The sequence below is a fragment of the Denticeps clupeoides genome, chromosome 5, assembly GCF_900700375.1.
Source record: "Denticeps clupeoides chromosome 5, fDenClu1.1, whole genome shotgun sequence".
NCBI lineage: Eukaryota > Metazoa > Chordata > Actinopteri > Clupeiformes > Denticipitidae > Denticeps > Denticeps clupeoides.
Window position 1 is genome coordinate 8,057,389 of NC_041711.1, and position 21,024 is coordinate 8,078,412.

At 42.7% G+C, this 21,024-nt stretch overlaps 1 protein-coding gene across 5 annotated transcripts in view; it reads left to right on the plus strand.

The window, feature by feature from the left end:
- The first annotated feature begins 6,985 nt into the window (after positions 1 to 6,985).
- map7d1a (MAP7 domain containing 1a) overlaps positions 6,986 to 21,024 on the plus strand; it is a 33,902-nt gene continuing 19,863 nt past the window's right edge. For 4 of the 5 annotated variants that reach the window (XM_028980098.1, XM_028980101.1, XM_028980099.1 and 1 more), the window contains exons 1-2: positions 6,986 to 7,341; positions 19,659 to 19,859. In XM_028980098.1, the coding sequence (XP_028835931.1) occupies positions 7,284 to 7,341; positions 19,659 to 19,859 (259 nt within the window). In that variant the 5' untranslated portion in view covers positions 6,986 to 7,283. Of the gene's footprint in view, positions 7,342 to 11,080; positions 11,237 to 19,658; positions 19,860 to 21,024 lie in introns of those variants that run through there. The other variant, XM_028980100.1, reaches the window with a different exon arrangement.

A 21,024-nucleotide genomic window follows, 5' to 3' on the forward strand; every position in this document is an offset into this window, starting at 1 on the left:
GGCTGGAGACAGAGTGAAGAGAGCGGTAGTTTAGTCATAAGACGGCAGTATCAACCTGAGAAAAAATAAACCAGCAGTGAACCTGCTGATCTGGATGTAATAGAGAACAAGAGGAAGAGGGATCAAATAAACATAACTGTGAGCATTTTGTGTGTCCCCTCAATTGTTTGTTTATAATCATTAAGTTATTGTTCCAAAGTTATGCAATATGGGTGCACAGCACACAAAGGAACAATGCCTGCACTGTTAGGTCCAAGGTAAATAGAAAGACTTCTGAACAGGCTGTAGTGCACGCATGCCAGACTTGCTCTGAAATAAACATTTTGCATCCAACTCCTGTTTTTTTTTTTTTTAAAGGTGTGTTAGCCAAGAGAGCAACCAACTGGTTGGTCCTGGTTCAATTGTGTCCTCGGGGGCAAAGTCCCTGTGAGTGGTGATAGAAAGTCAATTGGAATGAAATGTCTGCTGAAAAGAAATTAAATGAAAAGCAATGAACAAATGTAATTATTATTTCCACTAATATCATTGTTGTTGTTGTAGTTGCCAGCTTTCACTTCTAAAAATATGCTACACTGCTAGAATTTCCAGATTGGACAGCACCGGTGAATGACAACTCATCAGTCATGGTGGTTCGTTAGGGTCTGGATGCCGTCTGCCACTATTATCCTATCTAAAGGTTTTAAACAATTATTGTTGAGGCCTGTTTTAAACGCATATACAAGTGAATCCATCTTACTTTTCCATGTTCTACTGGTAGGAGGTGCACACTGTCTTTTCTGCCATCTGAAAATGCAAGTTCAAATTCATAACTTTTTTGGCTTCTGGGCATGTAATCTCACGATTAAGGTAGCCCTTTCATTACTTTCTACATGAGTCTACATGAGTTTCCATTGTGTCTCTGTCTCTCAGTTAGGATTATTGCTTCTGCGTGCTAAAACTTCCATTACTGCATCTAGACCTTAACAATGAAAACCTGAGAAGAGAGAACCACACATCATCACACCAGCATATTGATTTTGTGTGATGGCGAAGAGGCAATTTAAAGAAAATCATGAGCAGCAGAGCAGTTCTTGTTCTTGTTTGATATTCATTCAAATGGAATTTTCATGACCAGTTTGAACGTGTGCTGCTGAGCTGTCTGTCTCAGTACAGCACATCTGACAGCTGATCTAAGTCCTGTTATTTTCTCCATTTGTCAGACCTGTGTGCAGGAAGGGACTGGATTTAATCCATTGAGAAGGACATAATAAGGACCCTGTTTAGAGGCTTTGCCTGTAGGGTGTCCCTTTAGGAGGCCCAGCACCTCAGGGATTAGTTCATCTCCGGTGGGGGGAGACACTGCCCCACTCAGTAAAAAAGACCACCCCCCTGCTAAAGACTAAACCACCGGGGCAGAAAGAAGGAGAGTAAAGAGAGTAATTTAAACGTGATTTTTTCTGCAGTTATATGTATACACATCTTGTTTCTTTATATAATATAAAACTCACTGGTGTACAGTCTCAGGACTGTGACCTGGGCAGTTTCATTTTTGTCCCAGTTAAACAGAGTGACTGGCAAAGACAGGAGCTTAACCTCCCCTCTGGCCAGAAATGCGCACCGTAGCATAAGAGTGTGTTTGTTTGTATACTGCATCGCGCAACCACAGCACGCTTTTGAGGGAATGAATGATGGCCTCTGCATCGCTTGACTTTGTTTATATTGTCCTTGTGTCAGAGCTCATTGGTCCAAGAGCAACAGTAGCTTGGTGAGCAGCCAATAGCCAGGATGCATGAACGATAACAGGATGCTTCCTGATTGGCTTTGTGAATCAGTGCATGTTGATGTAACCGCCACGGGGGCCACATGCTGCCATAGAGGGGTGTAGAAACAGTGACATAAGCATGCATGGAATTCTGGGATAGAATAGGTTGTGAAAGAAACAGACTATCTTCTCTGTGGTCATTCTCTGCATGCTTTGTGAATGTGGATCATTGTGTGCAAATGTGTGTGTGTGTCTGTGTTTTGGAGAGACAGAGATCAAGCAACCATATGCAATGAAGAAACACCTGACCTTTTCACCCAAATTCACCTTAACCTGCTGTGCTTTTCTCTCTCACTCTCTTTATATTTCTCTCTCCACACCCATGAGTACCTGTGTACATCTGAAGAAGTCTGTCCAATTCCATCTACTTCAAATATCCAGAGCAAAGGTACATGCAGATGAGTCCTGGAAGTTCCTCTCCCAACTGGAAGATAAATGGAATGCAAAGAGACCAGAGGTTGAACGGGAGGGTGCCACATTCATCCATTCTTTTCCTCTCACTCCCTCGCCCTCTTTATCTTCTCTCTCCGTCTCTGACTTGTCATGGTAATGAGGAGGCCTGTGGGAGGACTGCACCATTGGGGGTTTGGAGGACACGGAGGGGCGTATCAGGGCATGGTGAGGCACTGGATGTCAAAGTTAGGGATGAACAGGAACTCATGACCACATTATCTGCAACATTGTAAAAACCATTCAACTGTATACAATTCCTATATAGTTTATGCATAAATCAAACAGTAAACAACAGTTTTATCCACATTAGAAACAATTTGAACCAAAATAAACTACAATCTTCAAACAACATTTTGTGTAGCCAGAAAAGACCTGTGATTCCCATCATTCCTATCTAATGCTAAGGGTGGTAGTGGCCAAGAGGGTAACACTCTCACCTATGAACCAGAAGACCCAGATTCAAATCCTACTTACTACCGTTGTGTCACTGAGCAAGACACTTAACCCTAAGTTGCTCCAGGGGGGGACTGTCCCTGTAACTACTAATTGTAAGTCGCTCTGGGTAAGGGCGTCTGATAAATGCATTAAATGTTATGCTGGTAGCCCAGAGGCAGTGTTACTGTACGTATGGACCTGCTATAGCTGATTGTTTGACCAAGTTTGGGTACTAATATACCAATAAAAGAAAGGCTGAGGTGCTTTAAGGTATACCCATGTGTCCAGACCTCAGTGTGTCCTAATCACAGTACCACACAGACAGATGAACATCATGCAAGACAAAAACTTTCCCTGGATTGTCTCAAGCTACCTTTCAAAATGAAAAGTGTGATTATACCATACTTGTCCTTGAAACAAGTTGTGAACATTTTGTAATATTACAGGGAGTTTCATTGCAGCTATATTCTCAGTTTAGTAATTTAATGAATCAGTGAGCCACATAAAAATAATTTTTGCTCATACAAAAACAGGTTTAACCTTAACCAAACATTAACTACCCATGTCAGTACTTTTAGTTCACAAGGTTAGTCCTTTCTTGGTTTTAATCAATGCATGCCATTTTTTAATCAATACCATGCATCCTGGGGGGAAATCTGAGTTTCATGTGAAGATGATGGAGCAATAGAAAGAAAAATTCCATCAGGATTCTGCACATACACATTGCTGGAACTATTCTAGGAATTTACATCATTATTTAATTACCGGGCCATGATTGACCTCTGCTATCAATAAGAGCTGACCCTCAGACAATGGACAGACTCCATGAACTGGCCCATGCTGAACCGGAGCCCTCCACAACCCTTAAAGACCTAGTTCAATCTAATGAAAGGCATGGGGGTTAATGTTACAAAGGGCAGCAAAAAATTGCTGAAAAGACTGGGTTGCTGAAATCAGTTTTCAAGAAATAGTCAAATTTTTAGGTCAGCGTTGTTTAAAATGCTGTTATATTATATTTGAAAATTGGTAACTGAATCTGGGTTTTAGACATTTGCTCATGCCATAGGTGTGTTTGACTAGTAATTTTTTTGTTGTTCCTCTGCTTTCTGTTATTGCATAATGACTCGCTTGATTGCCTCCTTGTGACATTTCTTTCGCTGACTGCCCGCCCCCAAGGGTAGCACACTGTGTAGCAGTGTGTGGATTCATGTTTTGGGGTGCCGTTCCTGTGAGAGTGAGTGAGGTGAGTGCGTTCTCCAAGATGCAAAGAGCAGCAGCTGCAGCCTCTAAATGAAGCCCTTTTTTGAGCCATGAGTGGATCATTGAAGGGAAAGACCCTCATCCTGCAAATCATCCTGCTAATTTGGGGGCTGCTAATGGAGATCCCCTTGGTTTCTTACTGCTTCCTCTACCCTACTTTTCAAAAGGCTTATTGTCATGTCTCAGCTCCTATGAAAGGATCTAATCTTGACAATGACGTTTTACTGATTGATCTTCATTCATGTTTTTTGTCAAACGTGCAGCTGATGCAGATTGTATTTTTTTTTGTATAATCCTGTTCACTGTTATCTCTGACACATCCTTTTATGGTTTATGATGCGGCTGTTGGCAGAGCAACTCCCATACCAGACTGCTGACGGGCTGTGTTACAGTCTGGTTTGAGAGTTGGTCTGCCAACTGCCGGAAGTCACTACAGAGATAGATGAAGGCAGCAGAGCACAACATGGGCATAGGTCTCCCTGCCACTGAAAACGTCGACCTCCCTGTGCAAGACAAGTCGCATCATGACATCCAGCAGCCTGCCAGCTGATCTCCTTGTTACTGTCTGGTATGCGATGCAGAAGTCTTAGAAGACTGAAGATACATTTTTTCCACCAGGCCATTTGACTCCTCAACAGAAACACCTAAATAGTCACATTGCAGTACTCACACACAGTACCTGACTGACTGTAACATGCATCGGCACTTTATAAAATGCTGTCATTGTACTTGCTGGTCAGTCTTGTCACTTTGCCCCATCTGCCGGTCCACCTCATTTACATGTAAACTGTTACATTTATTCATTCACATCTCACCTTTCTCTTGTAAACTTATGACTGCCTTTCTTCTTGTAAAAATGACAAGTTGTATATTTATATATTTAGAGCATTATATATTGGAAATTAGGTTGAGTGACTTGTTTTTTCTTGTCATTGAAATTTCATTTTAATGTTGGCCCTGTGTCAACTTGCATATGACAAATAAAAATGAATCTGAATCAAATTACATTTATTTCTTCTCTGGTTACACTGTAGCCTGTCTTAAAAAATGTCATAGAAACTTTGCATACAAACATTAAATCGTGGTTCATTATTTGGTGCTTATTTGTGTCTGTACTGAATAGTGAGGTAGGTTGAGAGCGGGACTGTGGACGGAACTGATGTTCCACACAAAGGCTCAAAGAGCACAAGAGCAAGTGGAGGCTTGTGGACAAAGTGTGTCGCTTTGTGGTTTGTTAAGCGGAGCATTGGTGGAAGGTACTTTGAAAACTTGTATTTTGTAAACTTTGAGATGAAATGGGGTATCTAACATAACTTTAGAGTGACTTTCATTTACAAAACCATTTTTTTTTGGCCATATTAAATTTCCCCTGTGTCTCTACGTCTACATTGTCACCAGCGCTTCAGTGTGCAGTAATCTTGTGCATCCAAACTTTGCATATTTCTTCAGTCCTCTAAGGGAAGAGTACCCCCCCTTACTTAAGCCTGAAATTCAAATTTTTGTCCAAAAATTAAATTCAGTGGACATGGTGAGACAGTACCACACATAACTATTTGTGGGGTGATGAAATGGAACATTTCTCCAGACTCTAATGAGACAGAATTAGATCTATTTTTATTCCTCTATAAATTCTCCTTGGAATGACAATTTGGCCTCGTATGGGGTGGGCACGTTAATTTGTAATTGGCTTTTCATTTCCAGAAAATGAATCGTCACGCTTTTTCTAGCCCATTAGCTCCAATTTATCACCACTCCCCCTCCAGTCTGTAGGAGTGAATTAAGAAAAAAAAACTTTAAGATGCACATGTGCTTTATTTTTGGACACCACACAATGACTTATCTTAATTTTATATGATAGAAATGTCCACATTTTAAATAAGATTTGTACCACTGCGTGTATATATATATATATATCATCATTGTCCTCCTCGTCCTCCTCTCCCCCATCCTTCTCCAACTCCCACTTTTTCCAGTTGCAGTGACAGGTGGCTTTTATAAGGATTTGTGCTAACACAGCTCAACAGCTGCACAAAGGAGTCCAACTGGGGTCTTTTTTTCTGGAGGGGGGTCATCTCTCAAGCGTGCCGCTTTGCCACCACCCTCCTTCCCCCCAACACACAAACACACCCCAATAACTGCCCCAACCCCTCCAACATAGCCCATTCCATGGCAGATGCTCTCTATTTCCTACAGGTGGTGAGTGGCGGAGCTATAAAAACATGGCACCTCTGTTCAGGCATAACTTTGAATAGCTGAATGCCTTTGTCAAGCCTTTTAAATAAGATGATATTTTAATCAAATGTTTTACGAAATAAAATCCATTGGATGAAACAGTTCCCACCAAATCTTCACTCTTATAAATTAGAAGGCAGAAACCGCCAAGAGTTTGTCTCTGTCAAGAGTTTTAATTGGACCAAGAATATCACCAGCTTTCAGGTCAAAGTGCAAGAGATTTACGGATGAAAGTGTTTGCACCCTCTCTTTCCCTAATCCCATTGGTCAGTGGAATCTCACAAGGCCCTGCAGTGAAATAAAATGAAATTCAGAGACCGCTCATTGCTACACCAAGCCAAAAGGATAAATTCTGGGAGCAGGTCTAAATTTGAACCACTTCATCTAATTCTACATATGGTCAATTGTAATTTTTTATTAAAGGAAGCTGAGAAAGTGCTTGAGCATGTATGAGTTACAAAAATATTAGAAAACTATAGCTTCATGCTGTACAAGGATTTATTTCAAGATATTTTACTGTATTATTGCTTTAGAAATGTATAAAAGCGGCAGCCTGAACGCTGGACGATACCAGTTTAAAAAAGGGGGGGACGACGCTGCCGCTCAACAAACATCGTGTATAGTTTGGTTTCATATGAATAAAAATCTTTGGCCCTACAAATACTCTATACGCTTCATACCACAGATACAACCTGGCTACGATTCGTGCCTGGGTTTGAAAGAAAAGAAAAAACTCTTCACCGTTGTAAAACAGCCCCGTGTGGAGGCCAAGCTGGGACCGTCCGTTCAATCAGAGTAACAGCAGCGGCAGCAGCAGCAGAACCGCAACTGCTGGACTGAGAGTATTGAGGTGCGGTTAGCGCTTCACAAGTTTCCTCGCCCCGGGCCCGTACCCCCACTCGTTACGGCGCGTCCTTGCCACTTTCCGCGCAAACATTCATTTTCCTTCACAGCGCGGTTCGACTGGAGGGAATAGGGGCGAGCTAGACTCCGGGTCCGACCGAACGAGAGAGAAGGGCGCGTTTTAATTCCTTTTGCTGCCGGAGGAATGATACAGCTGGAGAGGAGGGGGAGACGAGAAGCGCGGGGTTGAACGAGCAACATGGAAAGCGGAGGCATGGATTCTAACCTGGGAGGAAAAGCGCGACAGTCAACTCCGCGTAAGTCCCGTGTTTGTGTGTGTGTGTGTGTGTGTGTGTGTGTGTATGTGTGTGTGTTGGGGGGTGCTTTCGATACATTTCACCCCAATACTGAGTTAAAACCACCACGACTGTCTCATTAGATGCCGGGTTTCAGTGTTGCGACACGTTTTTGTCGCGGTTCAGCCCGCCAGGTCCCCGCTGCTCCCTAAAACGACAGTTTCGGGTAGAGAAAGGCGCAGGAAGGACTGAAGGGCATCTTTGCGTGACCCCCGTTTTTGGCGGGTGTATCCTCCGTGTTTTCACCATAATGAATTATTGTGAGCGTGACGACGACGACGATGATGATGATTATGATGGTGGTGGTTTTCGGTGACAGGTGTGACGACATCCTCCCCAGCAAGGGATGCGCCCTTCAGGTGTGGTCCACAAGGTCCCTGAAAATGCAGAAATATGCAGGAGTGCCTGAACTGGATTAAGTTTAGGGCTTAGAGCCTCTCTTACAGTTAAAACAGTGAAAAATATATTAATATATAAAACAAATTCTTTTGTCAATGTCTGTAATGTTAAGGGCATCTTAACACAGGCAACACACAATAACACAATATCAGCATCATGGTGTAGCAGACATGCAGTTGTGTGAACGGAGGAAATGTGATAGAAGCTATATGTCTCTGAAGCTATATGTACGTGGCATCTCGGGTGGGGAAATATGATTATGGTTGACGGAGGGGTGAAGCACCCTCTCTGGTCCACACCCCGTTTTGTACATATTGTGAAACCTCTTCCTCCTCCTCCTCAGCAGGCAGCGCTTCCTTCCTTACTGGGCTCGTATTCGTACTGTATAAGAATGTGGGCCCCGCCCGGGCCGTGGGAAAGGCCGCCACCCTTGTGCCTCATCACTCGGCCGGTGGCATGATGGTACATTTATGTGCCAGGATCCATGGACTCGTGTCGGAACACTCGTGCGGCATGGCTGGCATCTTTCACAGGCTGGTCTTCTTTCTCTTTAATGACTTTTTCAGAGCGCCGCGATGGAAGCGTAAGGTGCCGTCTCCATCCTGCCCGCTACGTTTGGGCCATTGGTGGTGTCAGGCATCTCGGTGCCATGTCCGATATATTACATTCTCATGTGCTGTGCCTTATTCACCCCCCTTAGTGTTTGAGTTTGAATGAATTCTACCACTTGGTGAAGATTTTGTTAAAGATCCACCTTTTGCACTAGCGTAGCTTCGAGGATGCTCACTACGGGCCTTTTGATTTAAATACGACCCCAGCCATGTTGTGATCACTTCACTTTTCTTCATAGAATGAAGTGTTGTTTCTCTCCCCCGTCGAGACACATCAGGTCTTTCTGAATGAAGTGTTCAGGCAATGGAGACAGTGACTCACGGTCATCATGGTATTTTGTCATGTGGAGGGGAGTAATCTCTTCATCATTTAACTGGACAGAAGTGATGAGTGAGAGAGTAACTTTGTGTCTCTTCGGCTTGTCTGAATCCATTGGCGAGTACCAGGCTAAGAGGGGCGGGTTGTGTAACGCTGCCCGTCTCTGGCGTGCCGTGTTTCGTTTGGCTCCAGAGAACCCAACATTATGTAACCTGCGGGAAAAATGTGTTCCAGGGATGGCGACGTTAGTGTCTTTGTGAGGTGGTGCTGGGCAGGAGACCAAGGTCTTCTAAGATATGGCACCTCAAAAGGCGCAGTGTTCTTTGTCCATAATGAGACGCTGGCATACCTGACAAAGAACAGCTTCTGAGATTTAGGTTTATGAAATGTGGAAAATTGTGAAATGATTGATCAGAGATATACTGTAACTCTCTGGAATTCCTTCACACAAGCTGGCTTGTCTATAAGTGTATATATGGAGCCGAGTCCCAGTCTGCTGCATGGCTCCATGATTAGGGGGGTGATGCATCAACGCTGTACTAGAAGATGACTGCTTTTTACATGATTAAATGGAAAGGCCCATAATCAGCCTTAAGGCTACAGATTTTTTTTTTAAAAATCATCTACATTTCACACTTATTTTTGCAGGTTTAGCTATGTCTGCATTTCTCAACGTGCCAATCTGATTAGTTTCTGAAGAAAAAGGCAGGAACCGTGTTTGCATGGTGAACGTCTTAAGCAAATTCTAATCCCCATACAGCAGCTGAGGCATGACTTTATTCTACAACAACAGGAATATGAAATCTTTCTTATTTCCAATAGATTGTGTCAATTGAGGTGTACAGTCACGTTTCAGGTTTTTCCGGCATCCTCAAATGATAAATGTTCCTACTGCTACTGTTATCTAACATATTGTATCTCCTCAGTTTCTGTGTATGGGTTATTTGTGTTGTTTCTGTGTGTGCTTGGTGTCTGCGCATGCATAATGACGACGTAGAGGGAATGTTTGGTATTCTTCCTTCCAAGCAGCCATTCCCTCCATTCTCTCTCAGCAGACAGCAAGTGAACAGACGGAGGCGAAAGCAGGAGGAAGTGCCGCCCAGCGTGGTCTCATGGCCAGGGGCTTGGCTCATGTTGACACAGCGACAGCGCTTCCCATGTAGCGCCCAGATTAGGGCTGTTTGAAAATAGCGACACAGCAATATATTGCGGTATTTTACATGGTGATATTGTATTGATACGGGTGTTTTCTTTAGTGAGGTCAGCAGAGATGAGAATCAGCGTGCAACAACAACCTCCACTCCTGTAGATGGCGCTGTACAGCTGGGTACTTTGGAAGTCGCAAAACATGAGACCGAATACAACGTTTTGTATTTCAGCTCTGTTTTTACATTTTCAGTGACTTGTAGAATATCACAATATGTACAGCATCACAGGATATTGTGATATAATCATATTGTGACCCATGTATCGTGATCTGTATCTCGTGGCTTCCTTGCCAATACACACCCCTAGTCCATATAAAAATAAAATCAGTGATGAGGAACTAACCTCCTGAAGCAAATAAACTGCACATACCACACCAAGTTGCCCCTTGGGGACGAGACCTGCTAAAACAATCAATATGCAGGTCAATAACGAGTTATCTGCACCGTAGGGCCTTGTGTTGGATTGAACAATTTTGGTCAATCTTCCCTCTAGATTGACCAAAATCTAGATTGTTTAGAAATATACTCATGTAAAATACTGTCTTTTTTTCTGAATTGTTAAATGCTTCTTGTTTCAATGTATGATGTCATCAGAATTATGACATGATGCCAGGCTTTTTCATGTCACATTTTTACATTTTGCTGAAACGTATAGAATTATTTATTGGGTGCTTCACTGGAGGCTCACTGTTTAGAGATCAGTGTGGTAGAGGCAGGGATCATTACCACTCCTGTAGACACGTTTACTTGACAGAGGGTTTAATCACTTTTAAAATACACAGATTCTATTCAAACCCAATTTTTTTATGTTACAAAAAATCTGAATTAAGACAAATAGTACTTGCAACCATTATTTAATTGAGTTGCTTTTTTCCATCTTGCAACTTGTCTATTCTATTTTTAAAATATTTTTTTTTTTAGTTGATTCTGTCATAGACTCATCAGTTATCAAGCCAGGTCTACTCAGATGGTCACATGTCTCTTACAGGAATCCTTTAAAGAGCTCTGAGGAAGTGCAGTGTCATGCTGCCTGTTTGGAGCGTTACCCCCATCTCCTTCTCTCTCTCGTCGTCTGTCCCTTGCTCTAATTTTAGCTGTTAACAGCTGTAGCCCACTTTCCACACCGCACTGGAGTCGTGAATGCAGGGGGCCTGAGAGACTCGCTCAGAATAAACACATTGGGCTGAGAGCAGAGCGGCAGACCTGTTTCCTAATATGAGTGTGTAGAATAGAACGGAATAGTATAGAATCTGCTAGCTAGAGTAGTCATGCCAACCAGTCAAAAAGCAGACAAAGCGGAGCCGTCTCTTGCATTTCAGGTGAGGTGGTGTATTAGCACGCGTGTGTGTGTGTGTGCTTGTCTGAAGCCCATAATTAGACCTTTGCTTTTAAAGATGGGAAAGCCCCAGGATCATGGGTGGAGCTGGAAACCCAAACAGAAGCTTTAACGAGAAACAAGGATGTCTGGATGCCTAAAATAAGACTTTAGCAGACCGCGCATTTACATTGTGTTGGTGTGTGAACATCCATGTTGTGGGCTCCAGCAGCCAGATACACCAGTTATACACAATTCAACGTTTTACAACGGATTCCATTTTATTTGTTGGATTCTGCATTTCCTACATCGTGGAAATCATCTGGCCCTATGTACATACTGAAGAAAGAGAATTCCCTTTCTGATTTATGGGCTTAGACCAGAAAGAACATGGTTTCGTCATGAATGGTAATTATTGACAACTTATTGACTAATTTATGTGTTTGTGTGGGGGTTAAATAAGTACGGGGAATACAGTGGAGTGCAGTATCAAGTAAGTGAAACCACACCTTCCTCTACAGGGTCAGCCATTGCCCTGAGCTATTTATCTCTTTCTAGTTTGTCTCAGGTTCTCCCACAAAATGAAGATATGTGCAAGACATTCTCTAGGAACCACGTCACCTCCCTGTCTGTTTTAAAGCCACCCTCTCTCCCTTCTACTGGTTTTGGCCCATTTTATTGTATGACTTGTTCATTTCTGGTGTCTTGTTGTCCAGGTTGAACTGTCTGGCCAGCAGGGTTACTAGTCATCGAGCCAAATGCCAATGGCCCTTCCCAACAACAGTATAATTATTTTTCTATTGTAATCCTCAATGACTGCATTATAATGTATACAGTACATTATAATGTAACAATACAGTAGATGGTAAAGAATTTGAAACAGAAATTTGCTGCATGAACGGATCACCCAGACAGTTCAGGGATAAAAGTGAAGTGATTGTTATTGTGTCATTGTGCAGCGCTGTGTCCTCTTCTTTTAATAATCACCCTTAGTGAGCAGTGGGCAGCCATGACAGGCGCCTGGGGAGCAGTGTGTGGGGATGGTGCTTTGCTCAGTGGCACCTCAGTGGCACCTTGGCAGATCGGGATTCGAACCGACAACCTTCTGATTACGGGCCGCTTTCTTACCTGCTTGGCCACCAGTGCCCCTGATGAATGATGGTAACCACTCCATGATTTTTTTTGCAGAGCTGGTCAATAAAAATTGGGATTTAATTTGTTTTTCTTTTAAGACTATGAATAACACGAAATCATGTCATCCTGTTTGGAAAAAATGGTCCAGAAATATGCCATTTGAGCTTCAAAAATTCAAATTCAAATATTATTTGTCTCATACACTGTATGATATGCAGTGAAATGTTTTAGCGACTGCTACAGACCACAGTATTGCAAATATTGCAAGTATACAATGAACCAGTATGCAAATATTGCAAACATAACCAAATATTACACTTATGTCTTTAACATAAAATATGTATAACAGGTAGGGTGAAGGTGTGTAAATGAATGAAGTCAAAGTATAAAATGAAAAGTAAAAATTATATAATGACCAACACACATGCTGGGAGGTGGTCTGGATGCAATTTCTGTGTAACCCCACTGACTGGTAATAAACAGATTTCATTGGCTGGTGCTTCATTGCATCCACGTGACTCCAACCTCTGAGATGCTTGCGGGCAACAATCAAGGCATCTTGTTCATGTATAGAATACGACTAGACGACTAGACTTTACATTTCATATTAAAGATATAGGGCCCATTTACACTAGAGGTGTGGTCTTCCGATTCGATTACAATTATCAATGCCTCTACGGATGCAACTCATACATTTTGTACATGGTCACATGTACTTCACAGACATTTTTAACATGTCCCTCGCCCAAGCAGCTGTTCCAACATGCCTCAAATCCACCTCCATTGTGCCAGTGCCGAAACACTCTAGCCCAACATGCCTGAATGACTACCGCCCTGTTTGTTGATTTGAGCTCAGCATTTAACACTGTCATTCCCTCTAAGTTAATCACCAAACTTAGAGCCCTGGACATTAATACCTTACTTTGCACCTGGATTATGGACTTTCTGACCAACAGACCACAGCATGTAGGTTAGGCCACTTCTGCTCCACTACTGTCATGCTCAGCACTGGTGTACCACAGGGCTGTGTGTTGAGCCCCTTCCTCTACTCCCTCTTCACTCACGACTGCCGACCTGTGTATGGATCAAACACCGTTATCAAGTTTGCAGACGACACCACAGTGATAGGTCTCATTGACAACAACAATGGACTGCCTACAGGAAGTCTCATCTGGCCACTTGGTGCACAGACAATAATCTGCTTCTTAATACCACCAAGACCAAGGAGCTCATTGTGGACTTCAGGAGGGAGAGAAGAGGTTCGCATGAACCCATCCACATCAATGGGATGGCTGTGGAGCCTGTTTCATCCTTCAAGTTCCTGGGGACCCACATCTCAGAGGACCTGTTCTGGATGATTAACACCTCCAGCCTGGTCAAGAAAGCTCACCAGCACCTTTTCTCCTTCAGAACATTAAAGCAGAACCAGCTGTCTACTACCATCCTGGTGAACTTCTACTGCTCTACAATAGAGAGCATCCTAACCAGCTGTCTCACAGTGTGGTATGGAAGTTGCACTGTTGCTGAGCGTAAGGCGATGCAGCGGGTGGTGAAAACTGCCCAGCGCATCACAGGGACCCCACTTCCATCCATTGAGGACATCCAGAGGAAGCCCAGTCTGCGTCGCAGTATCCTTAAGGACTCCTCCCACCCTGTACACGGACTGTTTTCTCTCCTGCCTTCGTGCAGACACATTAGGCTACCACGGACAAGAACCAGCAGACATAGGAACAGCTTTTTTCCCAGGGCTGTCTCCTTGCTGAACTCTTCTTCCCCCCCATACACTCCTGATAACCACTGTACTACCTAATCTTGCACATTTTTGCACATAATCATTGCACTACATTGTACATAGAATTCTGACTATACACTTTAAAAAAAAGTTTTTATAAATATGTTATAAAAAAATGTATCCATCTCCTGTACAACCATATGTATATACATAACTTATTAGACCTTTATGCTGCACTTGCCGATTAGATCTAAACTGCATTTCATTGCCATGTACTTGTACATGTGTAATGACAATAAAGTTGAATCTAATCTAATGATTTTTTCTAATACGAGAGTTAAGGTCTCGTAGAATGAGCAGAAAAGTGGTCTGTGTTCAGTCCACCCTCCCCTGACACCACAAACGGCAGAAAACCACGTGGTTCAGACGTCCATGCCGTCAGGTGAGCACAGTCTGAAGCGTTTTTCTGCTTGTTAAAGGAAAAATGTTTTTACAGATCAGCTTTTTCACCATTGTCGGTTCATGTGTATGTTTTGAAGTGACTAAAAGGAAACTCGCCTACTTTCATTGTATTGGTTGCGTGAAAATGTGTCACGGCACGAAGCTCTCGAAGTTCAACAAATGATCATCAGAACAAGGCTGACTGTTGCTGCTTTTATACAGCAGCTAGAAAATCATTAAGCAATGGCATTATTATGTAATCAATTATGTTCTACAGTGCATCGATACAGAATAGTCCACGTCTGCATTTCCTATGCGATTAATTCAAACACTCCTAATTTAGATGGTGGAAAACAATGTGCCCAGATGTGAGATACCAAAATGTAAAAAAATATATATATATCTACAGCACAGTACTCATGGGGAATAATACCGCAAAGCTGTTGGAGAATCTAAAATCAGAGATTTATTTATTTTTTTTTTATTAGGCCATATTGTCAAACCCATCTAGGACCCTAAAGGGACTGTCACTTCTCACTCCCAGTCTGCCAAGGTGCCACTGAGCAAAACACTGTCCCCACACACTGCTCCCTGGCCGCCTGTCATGGCTGCACACTGCTCACCAAGGGTGAGGACACATTTTCATTGTGTGTCTCCATGTGCTGTGCTGAAGTGTTTCACAATGACAATCACCTCACTTTTACTTAATATTCTAGCTCAAAACATCACTCTGACGCTCTTTACTGATGTGGACGTGTTGTTGGAACTTTATCAATACTATTAGTTTGTCTGATTATCCTTCCTCAACTAGACTTTATTGAATTTATTGAATATGTCTGTGTTGTGAATAACAATTATTTTCATGGTTCAGTGATCACCAGTGTTTGTGAAAATATGCATAAATGTAACAACTGTGTGACTGAAAGACAAAATGGCAAGTGACTTTGACTATTTGGTAGACTGAGTAAAAGCTGTTGTATATTGTACGGTGTTGGGATTTTCCTTTCTGATTTAGTGTTGAAAAACAATGTTGATCAGATGAGAAACCAAAGAAAAACTTCCATCTCTGTCATTCTGGATCATGATCTAACTGTCTGAACCCACACAGACATTGCCAACTGGCATAAAGCCTGCGCTGGACTCCGATTTCTTCACGTCTCTCAACATGGGCCTGTTGTAAGATGCACAGCGGAGCTCCCTGCAGTACTTGGAGATGGTGGCTTTGTGCGAAAGTGATGGATGGTGAATAGGTGTTTACCATCTTTATATGTTCGTCTATAATGGAAAACAAGCTAAATCTGATTAGATCTTTCACCATATACACACACACACAGAAAATCTGGCACACACTCTGCAGCTGCTGTTTACTTTGGGTCTCCGGTTTGTCTGGGACTCTGGCTGCCCTCCTCACCCACAGCCGCTTACATCACCCCTTCCGGGGTGAGGGGCTGCAGAGGGGAGGGTGAGGTAATCTCCCTGCTCCCAGCTCTGCTTCGAATGACATGCAGAGTTCTCCCCATTCCGATTTTTTACAGCCTGTGTAGATCATTCAAATGTGTTCAATAAATATTGAAATATACATAACATGATGACATGATTGCCGAATAATAATAATATTGATCATTCTTATGTAAATTTGCTTTATTTATAATTTATTTCACAATATTTAAATCCAGGGAAGCCAGGGCTGTGAATACGCAGATCCTCTCCAGACTGTCTGAAATGTGCACCTCTGTGGTTTTTGTGGTCAGGAGGAGTAACCCCTCACCACCCAGGAACAGCCTGGTGCACTTTATCCCATCATTATAATTTTAGAGTAGCTTCTCTGTTTGGTGACAGTGGGAAATATGAAGTGGTTAGTGCCTTTGTTGTCTGGTGTTATTTGCACCAGTTTGGAAATGATCGGCCATGTCCAGGTTGATGGGGCTGTGATACATCAGAGTAAAGTAGCAGTAATTGGAATATCTGAGACCGTCTGTGGTATGTGTACAGCCAGTTGTGCTGTGTGCTATAAGGAAGGTTGGGATGGATGGAAGACGAGCCCCACCTCATCTGCACTTCCACATACAGATGGAACATATCCCCTTCATCTCTGTAGTGTTGCCTTATTTGGAAGGGGAAGGAAGAACTCTTTTTTTTCCAAGGTTTTAAGGAAATGTGAGATAATCAAGTCCATATTGTTATGGAAACACCAATCTGAGACATTTAGCTATTCTGACAGTACATCTGACAAAGTTAATTTTTCTATGGCATCAGCAGTCATTTTTCAGTCATGTCTGGGGTGCTTTCTTCTTTTGCTGCTTGGCAGTGGTGTATGGCTACTCTGAATTCTCTGTTCACTCACATACAGTAATAAAATTCTGATGTAGATTGAGTGTGGCTATTTTCGGCGATCAACTGTTTTAAGCAACTGAATCCGCTGTGTACATGTCACTGCATCTATAATTCCTTTCCACAGGAATCTGCTGCTATTATTGCAGTCTAGCGTCTCTAAGGCAAAGGTCACACAGACATTAAGGAGTCACTGAAGGTATTTCCCATTCACTACCAAAATGAGTTGTAGGCCCCACATTACATGTTGCTTATGGCAGATAGTTAAACATTTAATTTAATGTGCAGGATTACCAACATGAAACTGGGTTTTGTTTGTGAATGGGGTAGACATTATTCTGCTGCAACTGTATATAAGCACGATAGCACCCGACTCTTTTCTGCCTTTGTGCCAGGACTTCCTGTGATGACCTGTATATTTCTTATACAGTGTTGGCAGCCTTCCCATAGCTTTAGACACTCCCAACGGAGGGGAGGAGTTGCAGTGCTCACACCATTCTATACTCATCCCCACTGAAGCCTTTTCTTCACCATGTTGTTTCCTGTCTCATTTCCTGTCTCCAGACGATTCAAAGACCTCCCATCAAAACATTGAATTAAATCACATTTTAAATGAGTTGTTGACTGCAGGATTTTTACGTCCTGAACATGTCACAGTAACCAGTCACAGCAGTAAACTGGCAGCTACCCTGTGGGACAATTTGTAGCTACAGTTCCTGTAAATTTTCACTGAACTCTACAAGCTGTTAGTCATTGAAAATGCAGAAGATGACCAGTTCTGCCAGTTCTCATGCCTTTGATCAGACTGCATGCCAGAACCAAGTGTCGTCTGAGCTCCCGCAGGTAAGAAAGGGAATATTGCTTAGAATTGAAAGTTTGAGCTGGGCTGGGAATGTAAGTTTTGGCAGCCAAGTGTGAGTCTTGTTGCTTTGGCGGCGCACTTAGTGCACACATTTAGTTTTTGTCCCCTTCTCATCCTTGGTTTGTCCAGGCTGCCATTACGCCTCACTGGTAGCTGAATAGGCGGGTTGCAGACAATGGTGCAGACAATGTAGCTGTCTGGTTTGGTTTCTCATAGATCTTTTCTGACCTTCTGTATTTAAGAGCACGTCCAGGTGGTCTCATTAAGTGGATCATAATACTATTATACAATATAATTTAAGTATATGATAGAGGACTGTGCGATATGGCATAAAATTCATATTGTGATATAAATTGAACCATGGACTATATATTGTCATATATATTTTGATTAGTAAATTTTTAAATGACCAGTTAATGTGTCCATAGCAAAGTCATTCTGCTTCACCAGAGGGGCAGCAGGGGCAGTGGTGGCATGGGCAGTGGTGGCCTAGCAGGGGCAGTGGTGGCCTAGCGGTTAAGGAAGCGGCCCCGTAATCAGAAGGTTGCCGGTTCGAATCCCGATCTGCCAAGGTGCCACTGAGGTGTCACTGAGCAAAGCACCGTCCCCACACACTGCTCCCCGGGCGCCTGTCATGGCTGCCCACTGCTCACTCAGGGTGATGGGTTAAATGCAGAGGAGTTCACTGTGTGCACCGTGTGCTGTGCTGCTGTGTGTCCTATGTGACAATCACTTCACTTTGTATCACTAAGGGTGATGGTTAAAAGCAGAAGCATTTCGTTGTGTGCTGTGCTGCACTATATCACAAGGACAATTCCTTCACTTTTACTTACCTATACTTTCTAATACATTCTTTCTTAACTAGCATTTTTATTGCTCATTACAAATATTGGTTCATCACTTAGGAATCCAATATGATAAATGAAATAATTCCTTTATTTAAACTGATTAACTGATAATTTAATTATTATTCTGCAAATTTTATTCTACTGATTTTGACGTATTCATCCCTTACTCATACCTGTCTGTGGCATCACAGGTTCTCCTCACCTGAGGGACAGTCTTTATCAGGACACATGTTTCTGACAATTGATCAGATGCATTGAAGTGTAATGAATTTAATGATTTACTGGCAAAGCAGTGTCAATATCATGTATGTAAGGGCCATGCCTGGCACATGCCACCTGTCACTCAAACACATTTATATAAGGTTCTTGTACTTAAAGCTGTACTTAAAGCGGCAAGAAGCACTCTACTCATCCAACCCGACAGTTTACGGTCTGTTGCGCTGGTAATATACATGGAAATCATGTGATCATGGCTTTTAACTGTGCGGTGCAACCTATAGCTTCCTACTATGTTGATCTCTTGTTCCTGCAAGTTTAAAGCCCGTCATGTGGTCTGGTGTGAATTACAGCACAGTAATTCATCATAAGAGTCAAGAACTCAATCATGGATTTATTACCCAACCAGCATACAATTTAGTGCTGTGAGCCATAAAAATGGTTCCCATTTTATCAATATTATGGGTAATGAAAGGGGCAGTGGTGGCCTGGCAGGTAAGGAAGAGGACTCGTAATCAAAAGGTTGCGGGTTGAAATCCCGAACCGCTAAGCTGCCACAGATGTCCCCTTGATCAACGCTCCTTCCCCACACACTGCTCCCCGGGTGCCTGTCATGGCTGCCCACTGCTCATTGAGGCTGATGGTTAAAAGCAGAGGACACATTTTGTTGTCACCGTGTGCTGTGCTACTGTGTTTCACAAGGACTTTCACTTTTTCACTTTGTAATAAGTTGGTAGAGATCTTGGCTATTTACAATATTAACGCGCACACACACACGCCTCTGATGCCTGAGACTCTAATCTTTACATTGGATTAATGCATACAGTTCATGTTTACAATGATGTTTAATTCTGTCCTTCAGCTCTACCTTTATCTGAGATGAGACGGAGTGACACAGAGAAGGGCGCGGTCGATGTGGAGAGCACCACAAAAACAGAAGAACCATTAAATAATACAAGACCGGCAGAGCAGAGAGCCTCTAAACCAGATGTCATCCCCAAGTCACAAATGTCCCCGGCATCTCCTGGGCAACAGACAAGTACCAGCCCACTGCCTAAAAGAGGTGAGCGTTGTGAGTGCTCTAAAATGATTGTTCCTTTTGAGGCTCTGGCTGTTTATGGTGTTTACGTCTCTTTCCACTGTGTATGGCGGAAATTGGCAATATTTCAAAGCAGTGCTCTGTGTGAGCATTGGTGCGGTGTATTAAATCGTACACACTTTATTAGAAACACACTTTATTAGAAACAATTGTACCACAGCTTATCTCAACCTAGATAAACAAAGGTTCAACTACAGACTGCTGTACAACACCCTCTAAACTGTTCACCAAAGGTCCGTTTATGGCCAAGAGACCTGAACTCTGATCAAGAATTACAGAATTTTACTGGAAAATTAGTTCTCTAAGGCCTCCTAGTACGGTGCAAGAATCCCATGGCTGCGTGTTTTGGAAAGGTGGCCGGAATTGAATTAATAGGCTCTTGGGTGCATGTAAATTCACATGGTCTTGTTCTTTTCATATTAAGACACATTCATATAAACAATTTTAAGAACCCCCCCACTTTCATTGTGGCGCCATCTGGATGGCACCCTTAGCATTTGCTTATGAAATCAGTTTTATTTTTCCTAAATCCCTTCTTTTCATTTTAGTTCTGAATGCTATGTTTTCCGCTTCACCTAAAAACCTTTGCCGCAGTCTGAGGTCCTAAGCATTTTGGAGATGGTTGTCGTCTAGGATATCCCTGTACTTGGCCACATTCATCTTTCTCTCGATTGCAACCAGTTGTTCTGTCCCTGCATCTGCAAAACAGCCCCACAGTATGATGCTGCCACCACCATGCTTCACTGTTGATCTATCTTTGTCTCGTCAGACCAGAGAATCTTATTTCTCACCATCTTGAAGTCCTTCAGGTGTTGTTTTTTAGCAAACTTCATGCAAGCTTTCATGTTTCTTGCACTGAGGAGAGGCTTCCGTTGGGCTGTAAAGCCCAGACTGGTGGAGGGCTGTAGTGATTGTGATTTTTACTTTCTACAACTTTCTCCAATCTCCTGACTGCATCTTTGGAGTTCAGCCGCAGTGATCTTTGGGTTGTTCTTTACCTCTCTCACCAAGGCTTTTCTCCCCCGATATTTTGCTGGACAACCAGCTGTAGGAAGGGTTCTGGTCATCCCAAACATTCCATTTAAGGATTATGGAGGCCACTGTACTTAAGTGCATCAGAATTTTTTCT